The 17921-nt window shown below is 54.5% G+C and overlaps 6 protein-coding genes across 6 annotated transcripts; 2 read left to right on the top strand and 4 right to left on the bottom strand.

Moving 5' to 3' along the window:
- Positions 1–6658: 6658 nt before the first annotated feature.
- On the top strand, positions 6659–8625 carry LRP88_03312 (HSF-type DNA-binding-domain-containing protein; the record flags this gene model as incomplete). The annotated part of the gene is made up of 5 exons (XM_083239939.1): positions 6659–7017; positions 7073–7171; positions 7231–7298; positions 7351–7767; positions 7817–8625. 5 exons carry the CDS (start codon positions 6659–6661, stop codon positions 8623–8625), a joined length of 1752 nt encoding a protein of 583 aa, XP_083105069.1.
- Positions 8626–9453: 828 nt separating this feature from the next.
- LRP88_03311 (uncharacterized protein) lies at positions 9454–10059 on the bottom strand (the record flags this gene model as incomplete). Its single annotated transcript, XM_083239938.1, has 1 exon — positions 9454–10059. One exon carries the CDS (start codon positions 10057–10059, stop codon positions 9454–9456), a length of 606 nt encoding a protein of 201 aa, XP_083105068.1.
- A 512-nt stretch (positions 10060–10571) lies between these two features.
- Positions 10572–11867, bottom strand: LRP88_03310 (uncharacterized protein; the record flags this gene model as incomplete). Its single annotated transcript, XM_083239937.1, has 1 exon — positions 10572–11867. One exon carries the CDS (start codon positions 11865–11867, stop codon positions 10572–10574), a length of 1296 nt encoding a protein of 431 aa, XP_083105067.1.
- Positions 11868–12374: 507 nt separating this feature from the next.
- LRP88_03309 (nucleoporin protein Ndc1-Nup) lies at positions 12375–14328 on the bottom strand (the record flags this gene model as incomplete). The annotated part of the gene is made up of 3 exons (XM_083239936.1): positions 12375–13280; positions 13328–14136; positions 14190–14328. The coding sequence occupies 3 exons, from the start codon at positions 14326–14328 to the stop codon at positions 12375–12377; spliced, it is 1854 nt and encodes a 617-aa protein (XP_083105066.1).
- A 399-nt stretch (positions 14329–14727) lies between these two features.
- LRP88_03308 (SNAP receptor PEP12) lies at positions 14728–15566 on the top strand (the record flags this gene model as incomplete). Its single annotated transcript, XM_083239935.1, has 2 exons — positions 14728–14991; positions 15069–15566. The coding sequence occupies 2 exons, from the start codon at positions 14728–14730 to the stop codon at positions 15564–15566; spliced, it is 762 nt and encodes a 253-aa protein (XP_083105065.1).
- A 159-nt stretch (positions 15567–15725) lies between these two features.
- Positions 15726–16760, bottom strand: LRP88_03307 (uncharacterized protein; the record flags this gene model as incomplete). Its single annotated transcript, XM_083239934.1, has 1 exon — positions 15726–16760. One exon carries the CDS (start codon positions 16758–16760, stop codon positions 15726–15728), a length of 1035 nt encoding a protein of 344 aa, XP_083105064.1.
- Positions 16761–17921: the final 1161 nt, after the last annotated feature.

Genomic DNA, 17921 nt, shown 5'->3' with positions numbered 1-17921 from the left:
TTGGCCAAATCATCATGAGGCCGCACAGGCGTGCACCGGTTTCGAGTAGGACGCCGTTGTGTGTATGAGCTCAGAAACCGGCCACTAGAAGAGGCCAAAGAGGATAACAAAGAAGCAATATATCCTCCTGCGTAGCGCGTTAAGCGTTGTCTTGAGTTGAGACCAAGCCAAGGGGGAAACCGATGCGCTAGTTGAAACCCGACACGTTGGGATCTCGCATCGAGACGCGGGACGATCTGATGTGGCGGTGCAAGCTTGGGGGAAAAGTATCTTCCCTTCTCGTCGACTTGCTTTTTTGTCTCGAGGCGAGGGATGCAATCAGCAGGGGGGATCAGGGCTGAAACATGGGTTGTCGTGTGAGATCAGCAATTCAGGAGTGACTGAGCACGCCTCGAGAAACTTGGGTATCACATGCCTTGTTCCATGCAGGAACAACCTGTCCAACGAACCAGTACACGATATGATGAGCTGTACAACTTAAAACGGTGCCTGGATGGTAGGTCTCGACTCATGTTTCTCAGCTAGCTATATCAAGGGAGTGTTGCGAGCGAGCGAACGAGTCGAGTTGCAGTTCAGCCTGCATCATAGTTTAGCCTGAGCTGAGAAAATCAGTACTGATTGTCCTCACCGAAACGTCTCTGCTTCTTGGCTGAACCAATGGAGAAACTGAAAAGGGACACCCATAGGGCTCAATATTGAGTTCAGTCGCCAGTCAGACCAGAAATCCCAAAGGAGAAATTCTCCTGCTTACCGCGTTCCTCTGCCTCTGCCCAAGGGGCATGTAACCCAGTGTAGTTTGAGAGCAACGTCGGCCCGAGGCCTTGGCACCCTCTTCTGTCTGTTGGTCCCTTCCTAGTCGCTGTTGGTTGAAAGTTTGTGGCGGCTGGCGTCAAATCTTAACTTGGGAAAAATCCTCGTTGCAGCGAATGATTTGCCAGCCACATTGACCTGGGGTTCGGAGATGGGGCATCTCCAGGCGTCATCGAGTGTCGTGTCGTGGTGCCTGGCTTGGCCGTCCATCCATCCATCGAGGCCTTTGCCAAGGGCTTGCATTCGGGGATTCAACACGTGTTGCTTTTTTGCTTTTCTCGGGAGAGTGTTGATCGGGTTGCTGATTTCGTGTTGGGCCACGATAGTACATCATGTATGTACTGTATGCATCAAGGACAGGGGGTCGTTGCTGAACCCAACTCTGAGGCCAATCCACGAATCCGACAACGTGGTTCGGGAGCATCTCAACTTTACCTCCCTAGTCTATGCCAGGGAGGCGCTCTGGTTGGCTGGCTGCGGAAATGCATCTCATTCCCAATTGACACAACTACCATGTCCGCGGAGCCGGGGATGCCTTCAGCAGACATGGATGCACTGTACTCCGTAGAGATGGGTGACTAGAATGGTGATCCGGTCCTCTTCTTCCTCGTACTGATAACACGTTGTCGGCTTTGAGCGATAGGAGATCTGAGCTGAGCTGTGAAGATCCATGGCACTACGTACGTCAAGAAACCCCCTAAGAGAAGGGCCGAGGGATGACATCGTAGCTCAGGAGGAGCCGGTGCTGGTCTATCGTGGACGACTTCGACCGGTTCATGAGATCTTCCACACAATTGCCGGCTGCGGTTAACGTCCCGTCTGTCCGCCTGCCCGTCAAGGCTGAGCCGTCGTCATGATGGAGTTGCCGTCTCTTGTTTCTCTCGCTGATGCCGGAGCTAACCGTGCACATGGAGAGCCGGGCACCCGGGGCCGCTGGGTACTGTAAACCCGTGGGTCTGTGACGGGTTTACCTCTGAAACCTTGCTGCGACCTGAGCTGATTGCAGTCTTTAGGTTAGAACGAGTCATCATCATGGCTCCTCAGGCGTCAGCCCCGTCACATAGCCTCTCATGCTGGTCGACAACATTGCCATGTGTTGGTTGGGGAAAGCAGATGCTGGCTGGGTTGGCACGGAGGACCCGTCGACGACACCCGTCCTCGGTGGGTATCCGATGGAACGCGGGCGTCTTGGCATGACACCAGGCTCCGTCCTGGTGTTCGAACCATCAAAGCCTCGATCGTTCCTTTTGAAGTGAAGAAGTCGATCAAGCTCGAACTCCTCGGAGATGTGATACTGGCAAACTTGGAACTCCATTCTGACCAAAGCCCTTGAAACACGGAGACTCATGTAATCTCAATCTCGAGAGGGCAATGACAGATAGTCAAACTCACCAGTGCAAGCCCGGCCTCGACAAATTCTCAGAAGCAAAACAAGCCTGCCGTGTGGACCAACAGTTGGCACCAAGGACATTTGAGGCCCCCCTCCAAGGATGTTCAGGTTAAAGCCGTCCAGAGCTAGGGTCCCACGCTGTGGCGAACGGTAGGTCTCTGAAGCCGTTGACATGTGCGTCGTCGCAAGTTGAGGGCGCTTTGATGCTCTTGGGGTTCCCGCTTGGATCCCCTCCCCTGCCTCAGGTTCATCTCTTAGCATTAGCCTCAACTAGGGGAAGCTGCCGGAGCTGCAGCCACAGGGCCAGTCGTCACGGCGAGCGGAACGCCAGTGACAAGGAGGGAAAAATGAGATCCACGACCACCGTCAAAGTGGCTGGCGGATCGCCATGACCACGGCAAGCCACCTGCAGGCCGAATTCTGTCTCTTGGGACCGGCATTTGAGTCTTGCTTGGCTTGATATCCACTTGGTCGTTCTTGTGCTGCGAATACGACGTAAGTGGATTGGGGGCACGAGACTGCTTGGACTGGTCAACTCTTGGTCGCAGAGTGCTCCGTAGGTAGTCAAGACGCTCCTCTGTGGGACAGCAAAACCCGGGGTCTGGTTGTGTTGTTGACAGCTTCAGAAACAAAGCCAGGCTCTATGAAACGATTGACTCGGTTGAGATTAGTTAGAGGAACTTTAGGTGGAAGGTACGACGGGAAGAGCACGGGGCACGGAACACGGGACACGGAGCGCGAGCCGGAGCACGGGCAGGAAGGAGCACGGGGCACGGAGCAGTCCTGCGTCGTGGGCTTTTTGGGGGCACAGGCGTACCTGCCCAGCTAGGAAAGCACTGACTGCTCCGTAGGGCAGGTACGCTGAGATCAGAGTGCGTCTGGCGTCTTCCCCCTCACCTGCCCTGCCTCGGGGCCGAAGAAAACTGGAAGGAGCGAAAAAGTGAGGCTGTCCTCGTGATCGTCGCTCAGGAGAGCTGTGTCCCTGCGTCAAATCGCTGCACACCTTAATTGTGAGGGTCACTCAACATGCACAACGTTGAGCGGCACGAACCCCTTTCATTTGCTCAAAAAATCATCAAGACAAACCCTCTCGCTGCGATTTGCGGAAAGGACCCGGCTAGCACCACCAGCTCGACAAGGGTCGGGAGCCAGTGTCACTGGACAGGGATGGTCGGTCGCCCAGCCCAGGGTTTTCGGGGGGTGCGTGGAGGTCGATTCAGATCCATCCGCCCATCCGCGCAGGTGCTAAAGCACCATCTTGTCGATTCACCATCTCGCGATCCTTGAGCCCCAGGCTTTTCTTGCCAGGCGAGTACTGTAGGTAATTATCTATCCCAGGTGCTGCAACCTCATGTTGCAACAGCGGGCGGAGCCTTGACAAGGCCGCGGCCGGGAGCTGGAGGGTCCGAGCCAAGGCTTACACTCTGACTTTTGGGTTGCGGTCTGGTGTACACAATCTTTTATGCTTGTGGTATGTTGTCCGTTGGCTGTCTACCTATCATTTGCAGACTTTGATGTGTCGCGATGTTCTGTGCTGATTCTAGCGCCTAGGTACCGTCATGTCATCCCTGACAACCATGATGAAGAGACTTTCACCATCAGCGGAAATCCTTTTCCCGCAACAGTGATTCGCCCTAGGACCCGATAAATATGCAGCGACGTTGGACGTTCTTTCGACACTTGCTTCAACAGGGAAAAATTATCAATTTCTGATGAGACTACTGTACCGGACCCCAGCCACGCCTAGGACATTTCTACAATGGATGACCACCACGCCCACCACACCTGAGCACAAAGTGGTCTAGGCCGCCATTGCCCGCTGGAGGTGTCTTCTTGATCGTTCCATGGGACCCCCTCGGGAGACATCGAGGCTGGACGCCACGCATTGCAGTTTTGCCTCCCGGCGTTTTCAGAGGGCCGACGGGCCACACAGTGAAAGCATGCAGTGTAGCGCGATGCACTACACTACCAAGAAGGAATGCCGAGCCTTCTGGTGTTTTTCCGCAGAAAGAGTTTTTCTTTTCCACTTCTGTGGTTGTTCGAGCGTCTTCTCGGACGGGATGCCTTTCCAGATCTGACCTAGGACGCCACCAGATTCGAGGTACTGAACTGTAACGATGGATGCTATGCTCTCTCGGCACGGAGCCGGGCGTATGTATGCGTTCCACAAGTCATGTCGGCTGTGCCATGGATGTACTGTGCTTGCTGTAAGGGCGACGACGATGAGTCCCTATAGCCCGGGCACTGGAATTTCATTCCAACCATCGAGCCATGATGGAATCATGCCACTGACTGAGGCTTCGGTCCAGAAGCAATGCCCCGCTGTATTGTCTTGGAGAAGTGGCTACTGGCTACCGACCGACCGACCGACGAGTCTGTCGGGTCGGTCTTTGGATGTGTGTCTGTGTCTGCAGAGGAACAGAAGTTCGATGAAGCCGTGCATCTCTGGGCGTGGGATGGCGGGCGGGCGTGTGCGAGTGAGCAAGGGCGTGGGCGTGGACGTAAGGCGTGGAGGCCATCTCTAATGTGGGTTGTGGATGCAGGTGCTAGAGGGCTGTCGGTGCTTTGCTTGCTTGGATGCTTCCATGGATGGACGCTTGCTGGCCCGGAGGCTTGCAAAATAGTGGGTGTGGGTGGACTCTCGACTTGGAACTGGAGGCTCCTCGATTGGATCCCATGCTCCCATCTCCCCCATCTCCATGCCCCCATCCCCAACCCTGATCCTGTCGATATCGCCTTTGGTCGCCTTTTGTTTCCGTGCAGCTCCAGGAGAGGAGAAAAGTTCTGCTTTTTCATGGCTCTGACCAACAAGCGGTCTTGATTTTCCTTCTCCTCCCCTTCTCTTCTCTTCCATTACCCCTCTACCTAATCGAAGGAGGCATTCTCCGTTTTTGACTCTGTTCACCCTATCCCGTCGATTGTATTTCCAGTCTCTTGGGTCTCGAGACGTCTCTGTCTGCTGGGAGCCGGCCGGTGTCTCTCTTCCCCTCCCCCAAGCTTTCTTCTGGGCCGCTTCTGTCCGCCACAAACTGCTCGACATTCCCGACGACTGTCTCATCGCCTACACTCCGTTACCGTCATTGGATTGCACACTGTCTGGCTCTTCGGTGCAAGTCTCACTCTTCCCTCTTAATTCTCAGCCCTCTTTTACCGCCACTCGCCAATCTTCACCGGCTCTCGAAAAGCTGGTTCCCCGCCTGTTCCCGTATTTTCCAGCAAACCTGACCACCAGCGATCCTTCCACTGCAAGGGCTTCTTTCTCTCCCGTGTCTTCACACCCCGAAAAGCCAAAAGCCTCTTTCCCAAGCCTCGTTGGACCTCGACCGGCTTCACCGAGCTTGTCACTAGGACAGAACTGCCACGGCCTGTCTCTACGTTCCTTGTTCCTCGCTGTTTTCGTCATTGTCGCCGCCATCGCGCTCTCTGGCGTTCTTCGCTTACGACGCCGAGAATCGCACTGCACTATACCGTGGTCTTTGGACAAGTCCTCTGGTCCGAACCATAGTGTGCCGCTAAGACCAAGCCAGCGACAATCTCGCCTCCTCTCCCCGCCTTCTAGAAGGACGACAGCCCTGAAGGCCCCTATGCGAGGCTGATCACAGCACCACCCGAGCCAGGGTGCCCGCCTAACCTAACCTTAGCGACCGACCTGACCTCCCTGAGCTTGTGCTTGTGCTTGTGCTCGCTCGAGTTGCTTGCTTGCTTGCCCGCCGGCGCCAGTGGAGTGCTCCAGTCCAGCTTGTGCCAGCCCGCCCGCGCCAGCGCCAGCCAAGCTCTGAACGAGGTGCTCCGTCTGTCGACTGCGAATCGCGCCCGCCGTCTCTCTACCTGCCTCTCTCTCTCTCTCCGTCATCTTCCCGCAACGGCCAGCTCCCTCTTCTCCTGTCGCTTCACCCCCCCGCGACAGCTGCGCCTGCGCAATCCCTCCACGTCGCCGGCAATCGTTCGTCCGGCTTCGAGACGATACATCATCATCCTACCTGCTTCTGCGCCCAGGGAATGAGGTAAGTGTCCATCACACAGTACGCGCCCATCCATCCATCTATCGATCGCATCTTTCCTCCTCCACCTTTTCCAACCGGCTCCGATCCCGACTCCGCTCTCCCACCCAACGTCGCCGTCGTCCGTCGCCTGTCAACCCGGCGTCCCATCGGCTCTGGTCCACCGTCTTGCATCTGCGTGCGATTCTGTCTACCGGCCTTTCTCTCCCTATCCCGTGTCGCCGTCGTCGTCTCAAAGTTTAGCCGCTGCACGCCCGCTTCCCACACCCCCATCGGCTTCGAGCCCACCCTCCTACATTTACTACGTCCTTCATCTTCCCCGTTTCCTCCCGCCCTCCCCGTCCGTCTCTCTTACACCATCCGTTCGCTTCCTCGACGTCGCCGCCGCTGGCCCTGTCTCGTCGTCGTCGTCGTCGTCGCTCCTGCAACTGGCCCTTCCCATCGACTGACCTTCATCATGGCTACAGCGCACATGGCCGTCAGAACTGAGACCTTCCCGCGTTCGACCTCCATCTCCCACGGCGAGTCAATGGGCGCTCGCGTTATTCCCATACCTACTCCCACGATCAAGATGTCTCCCCCGAGCACCGGCGATCCCATGGAGATAACCTCTCCGGCGCCGTCATCCAACGCCAACCAGAACTCCGACTCGGATGCCAATGGCAAATCCAACGACCGACCCAAGAACTCTCCCGCTCCAGAATCGAATAACGCCTCCAACAACAATTCCAACAGTATGCCTGCGCCCCCGCCGGCTGCCGCTGCCGTGCACCAGCCCAAGATCGTGCAGACAGCCTTTATCCACAAGCTCTACAAGTGAGACCGCGCTCTCCCTAGGTTGCTGCTGTGCAACTTGCTAACTGTGCGCCAGCATGTTGGAGGACCCAAATATTCAGCATTTGATATCATGGTCTGCAAGCGCAGAGAGCTTCGTCATGTCGCCCTCTGCCGACTTTTCGAAAGTTCTATCGTACGTCGAGACATGGCCGCTGAGCCAGATTGCTGTTCTTGATGCTGACTGTGCCTCAGACAATATTTTAAACACACCAACATTTCGTCGTTCGTACGACAGCTGAATATGTACGGTTTTCATAAGGGTAAGTGCAAAAGTCAGTTTATCGTGCTTGGACCCATCTAACCGTCATGCAGAGCGAGACGTATTTCACACTGGCAACCCGGACACAACGCTCTGGGAATTCAAGCATGGCAATGGAAATTTTAAGCGAGGCGATCTTGTTGGCCTCCGTGAGATCAAGCGACGAGCGAGTCGACACGCCCTGGTTCATCGAGAGAGCAACTACAGTAAAGCACCGCCCTCACAACCAGGCACACCAGCAGAGCCTGTTCCTCTTCCTCAAGACAGCCCCGATGCACGAATGCTCAACATAGAGCATTCCCTTTACGACCTGAGCGCTCGCCTACAGAGAAGCGAGGAGGCAGCGCACTACATGCATATCAAGAACCAGGCCGCCATGGAGACAGTGAACCGACTCCTCCACTTCAACCAAGAGCTATCGAGGGCCATGCTCTCCATTGTCCCTGCTGATAGCCCCGTTTCCCGTGATGGTTTGTACCCGGCGCACATTAGGTTTTTCAACTCGACTAACTTTGACAGTGATCGCATTGCAGGGCGAAATCCAAAGACAGGCTGATATGCTCAGAACGATTGACGAGCCTCCACAGGAGCCCCCCTATGCTGGTCGACAGCAGTACTTTGCGGCCGTGGAGAATGCCCCAGTATCTCCCAGACAGCTCGCCCAGGACGATCAGAGACGAGGCCCCAACCTAACGGTTCCCCAAGCGCGCGGCCAGAATTTTTATCGACCACCTGTTCCCTCCAACCTGTCGGTCAGCACTCGAAGACCATATGGATCGATCAGCGGAAGCAGCACTACTCAGTCGTCTCCCCTGCGGACAGTACCTCCTCCTCCACCTCCGGCTCCCCATCCTCTCTCGAATGTCGAGACCGCCCCCGGCCCTGGTAGTCTCGCACGTCGACATACAGCCGCCGATATCCGCGCCCATGGCTGGCAGCCGACACCATCACCCTTTGGCTCTGGCGCTCCGGCATCCAACTGGCCACCCTCCCCCAGCCGTGTAGCCCCCGAAGACCAGCGCATCAGGGATTCGCTATCAACCTACTCGCTTCAGGCGGCGTCGCAGCCTCACTCTCACTCTCGACCGACAACACCCCCTGGTCCATTCGCAAACGGCGGTGGTGCCGGAGCAGATACATTCGGAAGCTGGTCGTGGAACTCGGCTGGTCGCGAGAATAAGAACCTCGCTATCAAGGACCACTCAGCTCCGCCGACTAGGAGGGGGAGCATGGCGCACATCCTGAACCCGAGCGACACAGCCGAGAGGTCAGATGAGGATGAAGATCCTCGAGGCGATGACGACAGGAAGCGAAAACGAATGCAGTAGATTGCTGCCTGCGCAGGATTGAAGTTTCTCAGAGCTTCATCAGATTGTTTTGCAAATTCTCACGTGTGCCAGGATTATACACGACTTTTATTTTTCTCCTGGACGCGTATTCATATCTATCTATCTATACACATACCTTGGATTCGGAGCTCTTTTTCTGGGATACATCGTCCACGGTTTGGACACATTGGGGATCTCGAGGGCGAGAGGTGCCTGCTTTGGAGTACAGGAAACTGGATGGGCTAGAGGATTGGTCTGGGGAGGCTTTCTCGATTACCAGTGCGAAGCATGACAGCAGCAGCAGCAGCAGCAGCAGCAGCCCATGGGCAGGCGCTTTTGTTTTTCTCCTATGGAGTTCTTGCACCCTCGTCTTCATGAGGAGTGTGTTTATTGTTGTAGGCTTGGGAAAGATGGTGGGTGCATTCATATTGAGAGAGTGAGTGGTGTGTTGGTGGGTGGCATGGAAGGATGGAGGGCATGGCGGTTGGATGCCCCTGAAGGGAAGGGGCTATATCATATCATTCATGGAATCTCATCATGACATGGAAGGGGAGTCGAATGCCTTTTTGTTTTCTCTTTTGCATCTTTTCTTGGACATGATGCTGCATGAGGGAGGGCGTGAGATTGGCGTGGAGTTGGGCTGGCCACTTGCTCCGAGGGAGAGTCTTGCTTGCTTTACGCTGCGTATAGACTGTGTTGTCACAATACTATTGAGTATTTCTAGGACCATCTCTGTGGTTCGACGAATATGTGTTTAATGATGGGGTATCTTGATTACTATGCGTATATGCCTACTTCTCTTTCTTGATTATTATGCCTTGTATACGCCTACTTCTCTTCTGCATTCTTGACCTTTTGCTTCTTCTTCTTGTTCTTCTTCTTGCACTTCTTGTTTGCACCTTCATCGCTTGGTGTGACTTGTTGCGCCTCATCCTTGACTTCGCCGTCTTTCATGCTGACGTCGCCATCGACCTCGACAGTCTTCTCAACCTTTTCCGTAGATTCACCTTCTTTCTCAGGCTCTTGCTCAGTTTCAGGTTCAACCTCTCTCCTTGGCCTCTTCCTCTTTCCCAACGCACTCCTCCCAACATCATCCTCACTCTCGCTCTCCTCCACCTTTCCCTTCTTAACAACCTTGCCATCCCTACCCAACCTCCCCCTCAACATCCTCTCCTCCTTCGTATTCCCAATTTTCTGCGCATCCTTCTTATCCGGGACGTATCCCACACCTTCATTCGGTCGTGAGCCGCGCACGAGATCGTCGTCGTTGTCGTTTCCTGGTATAGCGTGGCGCTTGGTTGTGGGAGCGGCTGGTTTGCTGAGGTTCATGGTCTTTAGGACGGAGGATTGAGAGGCGAGGAGGAGGGATATGCGGTTTGATAGGGCGGCGCGGTTTGCGGCTAGGGGAAGGGGAGGTGCTGGGTCGGGAGCCATTGTTATGTGTTTGGTGGACAGAGATGTAGTTTTGAGTACGTTGAGAGAAGCACAAGGTTATCGGTGGCTTTTAATTGGGCTGTATGAGAGGGCCAGATGGAGCGACGGCGCCTCAATTGAGCTTGGGAATGTCTCGCTGTCGCAAGTTGGCGATGCTGATGTTGATTTTTGGTGGAGATGCTTTTGCGACGACGGAAGAATTTCACATGCAAGAGAGCGGGTGCTTATCTTATCGAAAACCGCTGGGTAAGGTGACACACGGATGGGGCTCAAAAGATGCATGGGTTTGAGTGAGCAACACCAGTAAGATAGAGACATCATTGATCGATTTACCAAGTATATACCAAGGAATATATTATGATTAAGAAGAAATTTAGCGCGCGTGGTTTGGTCTATCTCATGCGCCATCTTGTAGTCATAACTCATAAACGTGAAAAGACAGCAACGCTGCCATGCTGTGCTGTGCTGTGCTCCATCTCCCTTTTCGCTTTTTTGCACAATAAATCAAGTCGTTAATAACTGCCCGTCGTGTCTCTTAGAGTGAGAACGTATGGCAAGTCTGTAGAGTCGCGTCGCGTAGCCAGGCGGATCACCGAACCTGAGCTATTCGACGACTTGGATCGGAGGCTCGAGGTTGACGGCTGGCTCAGGGGGTAGTGACGCCGACTCATAGCAAGGCTGTTGCTGCTGGACTTTCGAGATATAGGTCCTGGCCCTGAGATTCCGCTCCTCATGCTGTTGGGGGCGGTGCGGTAGACGTTCCAAGTATTCGTGGATGGCTGTCGTCTGGCTCGTCGGGTTGAGCTGCTAATGCTAGCCACCTCTGATAGAGTCAGATTGCTGCGAGGGGTACCAGGATCCGAAGCCATATCGTCACCGCCGGCACTAGATGGGGAAGAGGTGTCCTCATCCTCTTCTTGGCCGCCGTCAAGAATATCCGGGTCAAAAGGCTCCATCCCGCGCAAGATCTCGGCAAACAGGTGCATGAGCTCCTTAAACTGAGCATTGGAGATGGGTCTGGTAGAGAAGCGTGCGTATTCGTAATGTGTGAGAAATTTGGTAGTGTTGGCGTCCATCTCGAGTACCCCTAGTTCCGCAAGATGCACCATGTAGTCGCGTAGGCTCATGTTGGCTGTCCGTTGTAGAAGAGCCACTGCGTCTGCGTCGAGCAAGGGTGGATTCGCCTGAGATGTCGGATCGGGAGGGGCCAAGGTCAGCGCCTTGCCTTCGATGAGATTGGGGAGCTCCGAGAAGACGGTCGTGTATTCCAGATTGGGCAAGTCGGGCGCGTTTGGTGATGCCCAGCCATAGTGCTCAATATCTCCCCAGACAGGTCGTCGGCGAGGAATCGTAACCACCAGCTCCTCCGCAGGTCCCGAAGGTCCATCGAATCCTAGCTTGACCCTCGTCTCGACAGTCTCGTCGTCGGGGATGTCGTCGGTCTGAAGTCGGGGTCGAGATTCAAATGCGATCGAAGCGCTGCGGCCAAGACCCAGATGAACCACTCTGTAAACGGCGGAGCGAAGGTCGCCCTTCTCTATCGGAACCCATCCCTTCGGTATCGAGTCCAACTCGGTCTTGTTGATGTAGAGGCGGGTGAAGAAGACAAAGGTGACGACGAGGATGGTGAAGACGTATGCGGCGATGAGGATCCAGATGTTGTATAGCTGGCGGTTCCTGAAGGAGCGCTGGATAGCATCGACGGGAGTAGCTATCAGCAGGCCGAGGAGTATGACATAGAGAAGAAAGTAGAGGGTGCGATATATGATGGAGGCCACAAGGCGTCGGTGAGACTGGGGAGACGCCATGGTCCATGGGGTGAGGAAACAGGAGAGTCGACGAAGGGGACCCTATGACAGGGAAAATGACTCCAAGAAGTGAAGAGGTAAAGGAGAGGACATGGCTAATGTGATTGAGACGCCATGAAGCGGAGAGCGGTGTCACGGCCGGTGGCTTAACGTGGAGGCTGGGTGAATCGCATGTCGACGCGCGGGCGAAAAGGCGGATTAAAGTCATCCAATGTCAAGAGGTTGGGGGGATTTTAGTAGATGCCAATTTTGGCAGGACCCTGGAATACAGTGTTGCTAACCGAAATGACGGTGCACGTGCACGGTCTACCCCATCCTTTCATCCCAGGAATGGGCACGTGCACACTTCATTAACTTCAACATGGATGTGAATCAATGCTCTTGATCAATTACAATGACTTCAGTCTTTCTTACAATGTTACAATGGTATCATGATACATTATGCCCGCCTCGCCTCGCCCCGCCATGCCCTGCCCTTCTCTTGTTTGTTTGTACATTCATTTTCTATCACCGAATCTCAGCCATCTCGTCCTTCTTTGCCGCCGCCTCCTTGGCTAGTCGTACATCAGACAATGTCAACCTCAGGTCGTTGCTGTAAGGCTCAAACTTGGCTACCACCTCTCCCAGCCCCGTCTTGAGAGCATTCACCACCTTATCCACCTCGGGACTCTCCCTCCTGCTCTTGATATCCGTCCAGTGGATGGGGAACGAGAGTCGGAAGTCCTCGAGCTTCTTGATCACCGAAGTCAACGTTCGGATGATGCTTCGGACATCTCTGTGAACGTTTCCGAACTGATCCTCCGCCAAGCTGTGCACTGAGAGTTGGCAGAGCACGTGGATAGCGTTGATGCATAGTGTAGGTTCCGCATAGGGTGTGCCAAGAACCGCAGCCGCAAACTGAGTCCGGAAGTCAATCTTGAACAAGGCAGCGATAGCATCCACCTCCATCAGTTTGAGCACCCGCTGCTCAAAGTTACCCTTGATGTGCTCTGGAGCAATGAGCTCCTGCTGCTCCTTGGTCAAGACACGATCCTTTGCCTCCTTCCACGTCTTCTTTGCAATCGGGCTCAGCTTCGAGGCGGGAGAAGAGCCTGGCGACTGGGCGATCTGGCTTAATCGTTTCTCGACTTCAGTCCGTACTGCGCTCGGGGCAGGCTTATTGTTGAAGATGGGGTCGTCCTTAAGGGGAGCGGATACGCGCTGCTTGGGCTCCGCAGCTGGCTTGGCGGGAGGCGCCGCGGGAGCCTTTCCGTACTCGTCGATACGTGTCTCGATAGACTTGACAACCTCCATGCAGATTGCGTAGACCTGCGACCACATGGGTCCATCCTGACGGTCAATATCCTCGTAGATGGCCTTTCGACGGGCCTCAAATCCCCCAGCAATGTAGGCAAGCTCCCACATGGCAAATGCCTATTTCATGTTAGACGCGTTATTGGAATCGCAATCACCCAACTCACCTTGATAGACAGCTTCTTGCTCTTGAGTCCATTCAGGAGACTTCCATTAGGATCCTTGGACTCAGACGTGAGAGGGTTGCCATTCTTCAGCGGTTCCTTTACCATAAATGTCGAGAAAGCAAAGTTTCCGGTGTGCCAGATGAAATGAATGAGGGACCCAGTCTGCAGGCAGCGACCGAGAAGGAAGAGGTCGCTGGGCCAAGTGGGCGGCAGCATGTTTGTCTTGGGCAGGTTGTAGAAGATGCGCAAGAACATGAGCGCCCAGCCCCAAGCAAACGATCGGAGGACGGAATAGTAGAGGAAGAATGCCACGGGTAGCGCGCTCAATGCGCCCGCAAACGAGTCGGCGAAGATGCGTGGTATCTCCTGGATGACCACCTTCAACGAGTCGGATGGGCGTTCGCCATTGCTCTTCGATAAACCCAGCACCAGTCCATCGGTATCCTTCCTGTAGTGATTAAAAGTCTGCGTGATGGCGCAAGATGCCAGGTAGGCCATCAAGAATAGCGGCTTCTCGTTGAGCCTCGCGCGGTCACCGCTGAAATATGTGATCCACGACAAGTTCGCGCTGGCGGGGACGGCCCAGAGGAAGACATTGCAGAAAAGCAAGCTCGAGAAGCCATACCAAAAGAGGGTCTCGTATGTCTCAAGTCGAAGGAGGGTGGTGCGCAGAGTCTGGAAGCCGGAACCGGTGGTTCGTAGACCAACGTGGTAGTTGGCGATTCGGAGGACGAGGATCGCGAGGCCACACGTGAAAAGAAAGGCGGTTCGTACACCAGCAGGTCCAAGAGGGAACCAGCCCCAGAGATCTGATATCAGTCGATTAGTAGAGCGCAGATGGATATTCGAGAGCTCAACTCACAAGAGCTCCAGCTGTCTAGCAAAAGAGCCTGGATATAGGACACAACAAGCAGAACTGTCGCTGTTGAAGAGAATCGCCTGTGCAGGGCGGGCTGGAGGAAATCCTTGTAAGGCGCTTTTCTAACCGTGGTGGCCGCCATCTTCGCAGCGCATCGCCGGGGGCAGAAAGAGAGCTCGGGGGTGTTTTGCGAGGTTGTCGAAGATGCTTGAGTTGCGCTACCTGGAATAAGCCCAAGTAAATAAAAATATCCAGGCCAGCAACAGACGCCAGGTCCAAGCTGCCAATATCATCACGTGCAGATAACGAGGCAGGTCCAGCCCCGCTCTGGTTGGTTGGATAATCCGCCTGCCCAATTACGTATGTTGCAGTTGGAACAGAGCCACCCTCGGCAAGGCAGCAGGTGACTTGATTTGACGAAGCAACGGAAACGGCGAACTGTTTGCGCATTCAGAATCTCGTCTTTTTTTATTTTTTTTTTTTATCTTTGAATCGATCCATACCTTCAAACGCGAAATCGGGACCGTCAGAATTCACAGCCATGTCGTTTGATCTCGAGTCCGGCCGGGGCGGCGGCTACACCGACGACCCAGCCTTCAAGGAACTTCAATACAATCTCAAGAGCAAGCTGCAGTCGCTTCTCAACAGCAACCGAAAGCTCGCCAACGATGTCAACGTTCTGGGAACCAAGAAGGATACACCGCGCCTGCGGGAGCGGGTTCACAACAGCATGGAGAAGACGAGGGAGATGTGCCGCGAGATTGGCGAGGGCGTCAAAAGACTTCAGACCTGGGATGACCTGACAGTGCGTATCGCAAACCGGCTTTGTGTGATCGCATGCTAACCCCTCACCAGAAGCAACAAAAGTACGAGCAGACAAAGGTCTCGAGCGATTTCCAGGCTGCCCTCCAAGAGTTCCAGGGCCTGCAGCGACGAGCCCTCGAGAAGGAGCGCGCATCCGTCACCGCCGCGCGCGCCGCGCAAGAGGCCGAGCCCGGTCAACCCGGTGCGCCATCCGATACCCAGCTGGAGCAGCTACAGCAACAGCAGCAGATTTCGCAACTTGCGCAGCAGGACGAGGTCGACTTCCAGGAGGCCCTTATCATCGAGCGCGAGGAGGAGATTCGCAATATTGAGCAGGGTGTCGGCGACTTGAATGTGCTCTTCCGACAGGTCGCGCAGATCGTCAATGAACAGGGCGAGCAGCTTGGATCCATTGCGGATAACGTGGAGAATATCCGCGACGATACGCGACAGGCTGACGTCGAGAACCGACAAGCCGCGCGTTATCAGAAGGCAGCTCGCAACAAGAGCTGCTGCCTGTTGCTGATCCTGGCAGTTATCATGACGATTGTTATTCTGGCCATTGTCCTTGACTAGATATTAGAGCTCAGCGTGCGATGATTATGGGTGGCTCTTTTTATCTTGACGGCGTCTATCGGAGTTTTCTGGGGATACACAAGTTTTTAAGAGTATAGTACATGTTTGTAGGTACATAAGAGGGATTAATCAAGATGCTTTGTGCTTTCAACTGAGTAATCAAGAAGGTGGTTGTTTCGGACCCCTTAGAAACGGTAAACTTGCTTGCTTGGGCATCTCAGATTTGAACTTAGGCTCCTTTCTGGGGACCAGACGATTTAGGATTATCTCGTTGATGCCTGTGAGGGCAAATGAGGAACCCCAATAGAGGAAGATGGCGCTCGGCAGATCCGCAAAGAGGAGCGGAAAGGTTGGCATCAGAAGCAACATCCTGCCCAGAAGCTTCTGTATTCTTGGCGTGGTGTCGACCTTTTTGCTGTCCGGCGGCAGGTTTATGGTCAACAGAGATTGCAGCTGCTCTTTAGACATCTTGCCCCAAGTGTTCCATACCAAGATGCCCGAGCAAATGATGGGGAGCCCAAAGTAGGGATCCATGCTGCTGAGGTCGTTGAACCAGAGGCAGCCCCCGTTGACCAATGACTCGTCAAACATGCTGCTGGCAGCACCTACGCCTGCAGTCACCGAGTCCGAACTGCCCAACCCGACCGAGTTGCTGATCCAGCCCACCGGCGCACCGCACTTCCTCCGTAGTGCCTCGGAGATGGTGAGAAAGGGGATGATGCTGATCATTGGTGTCATGGCCTTCCAGCGTTGGGTGCCCCAGTTCTTGTAGATTCTGCGCCGCGACTTTTCAATCAGGCCTGCGGTGCGGACGCGCTGGATGGGTTCAGCAACGTGCTTCTGCTCTTGCCTGATAGCCTTGGCATGACGAGCCGCCCAGGCCATGATCAAAGGTTGCAGTTCGGCCCTCTTCTGCCGGAGGCGGGCCGTGTAGAGTTGCAGAGGGAAACGAAGTGTGGCGTTGACGCCGATGGCCAGCAGTGGAATGGCGACATACCAAGGCATGCCGGCGTTGACGTGGACCCAGCTGAAGGCATCAGCAGTCACGCGAATGGTGTCACCAACCGTGGACGCAAGGTGGAAGCACCTGCGGCCGGCGCATGGTGTTGAGGCCGGACGTCGGGAGGTACTGATTTGGAGAAAGGGTCTGGCATGAGGTGATAGGACATGTGCTGTCCGTCTAAAGAGTGACATCTTCAACCATTTCCGCGTAGTGCCGAGAGCAATTGAGTGCCTGAACGCAGGATTGGAGCCGTTTCTTGGTGAATGAGATATTGCATGAGATGAGGCTTGACCTTGGGAGGTTGCAGAGGTTGTGGCGCACAGCCAATCAGAGTGAACCTGGTCATCAGACAGTCTACCTATAAAACTGGGGCTCGAGAGTTGAAGTCTCCCAAAGCCGACAAAACTGGTCTTGATCACATTTCTACAAAAGGGTTGTCACATATGATCGATCCGATTGTGTAGTAATATGCTAGAGCGTGGGTTGGGCTTTTGCCGGAAATATCGAGCTTAGTTTGAGTTTGGAACTGATCGAAACGCCTTGGGCCTGGGCTATACTCGAGTGACACACGCAAGACCCTTTACTCTGCCTACCCGTAGTTTGCCTGTACTTTTAAGAGGTTTGAGATGATAGGTGCCTATTATGAAGACAAATAACGAGGCAAATCTGGAAAGTAATTTGCCTATTGTGACTTTCGGTAGCCTTGTTGCTATTGCTAGCTCGTCGAGTTGCAGAACATTCCCCTAGAGAGGAGAGACAACTGAGACAGGAGGAACTTGAGTTGTGTTCAAGCTTACCCAGTTGCAGTACTCGTGGAACTTGGACCTCAAGTCTTTCACATCGAGGTTGCGCACAGGCGCCATTATCGTAGTATTGCGGTCAGTGAGAGAGCCTGCCTCTGAACTCAAAAAGGTCAAGTGTGATGAGACATGATCCCTTCTAAGTCCCGGATCACACCCTGCGCTTTGGAGGAGTTTCGACGAGTGAGCGATAGGCCACCATCACATTGTGTATGAGGGAACAGAGACTGGTCTACTCCCGCTGCATTGTGATGTTGTGAATTATGAGAGGAGAACTACTACACTTATGACCAGTGCCATTAATCACTTGATATAACTGTCAACTCACATGACTTGAGAACAAACCCTTCAACGTCGCATCGCCATCCTATCCGATCTTCCCTTTTACCCCGTGGTCAACGGCGAGCACTGACACCCGGCGTTCCCACACCGCTAGACTCCGCCCGTGGTCGGATCCAGTGACTAGGGTCAGGAGCCTCATAGCGGGGGCTTGCCCATCTTCAGCGCGCAGGACCCCTGTAGCTCGTCCAGCTGCAGCGGGCAAGCTACCTG

This window comes from Fusarium phalaenopsidis, assembly GCF_050370095.1.
Source record: "Fusarium phalaenopsidis strain FUZ10S chromosome Unknown contig_32286, whole genome shotgun sequence".
Lineage (NCBI taxonomy): Eukaryota > Fungi > Ascomycota > Sordariomycetes > Hypocreales > Nectriaceae > Fusarium > Fusarium phalaenopsidis.
The sequence above is the reverse complement of the archived record's forward strand: the minus strand, read 5'-3'. Positions and strand labels throughout refer to the sequence as shown.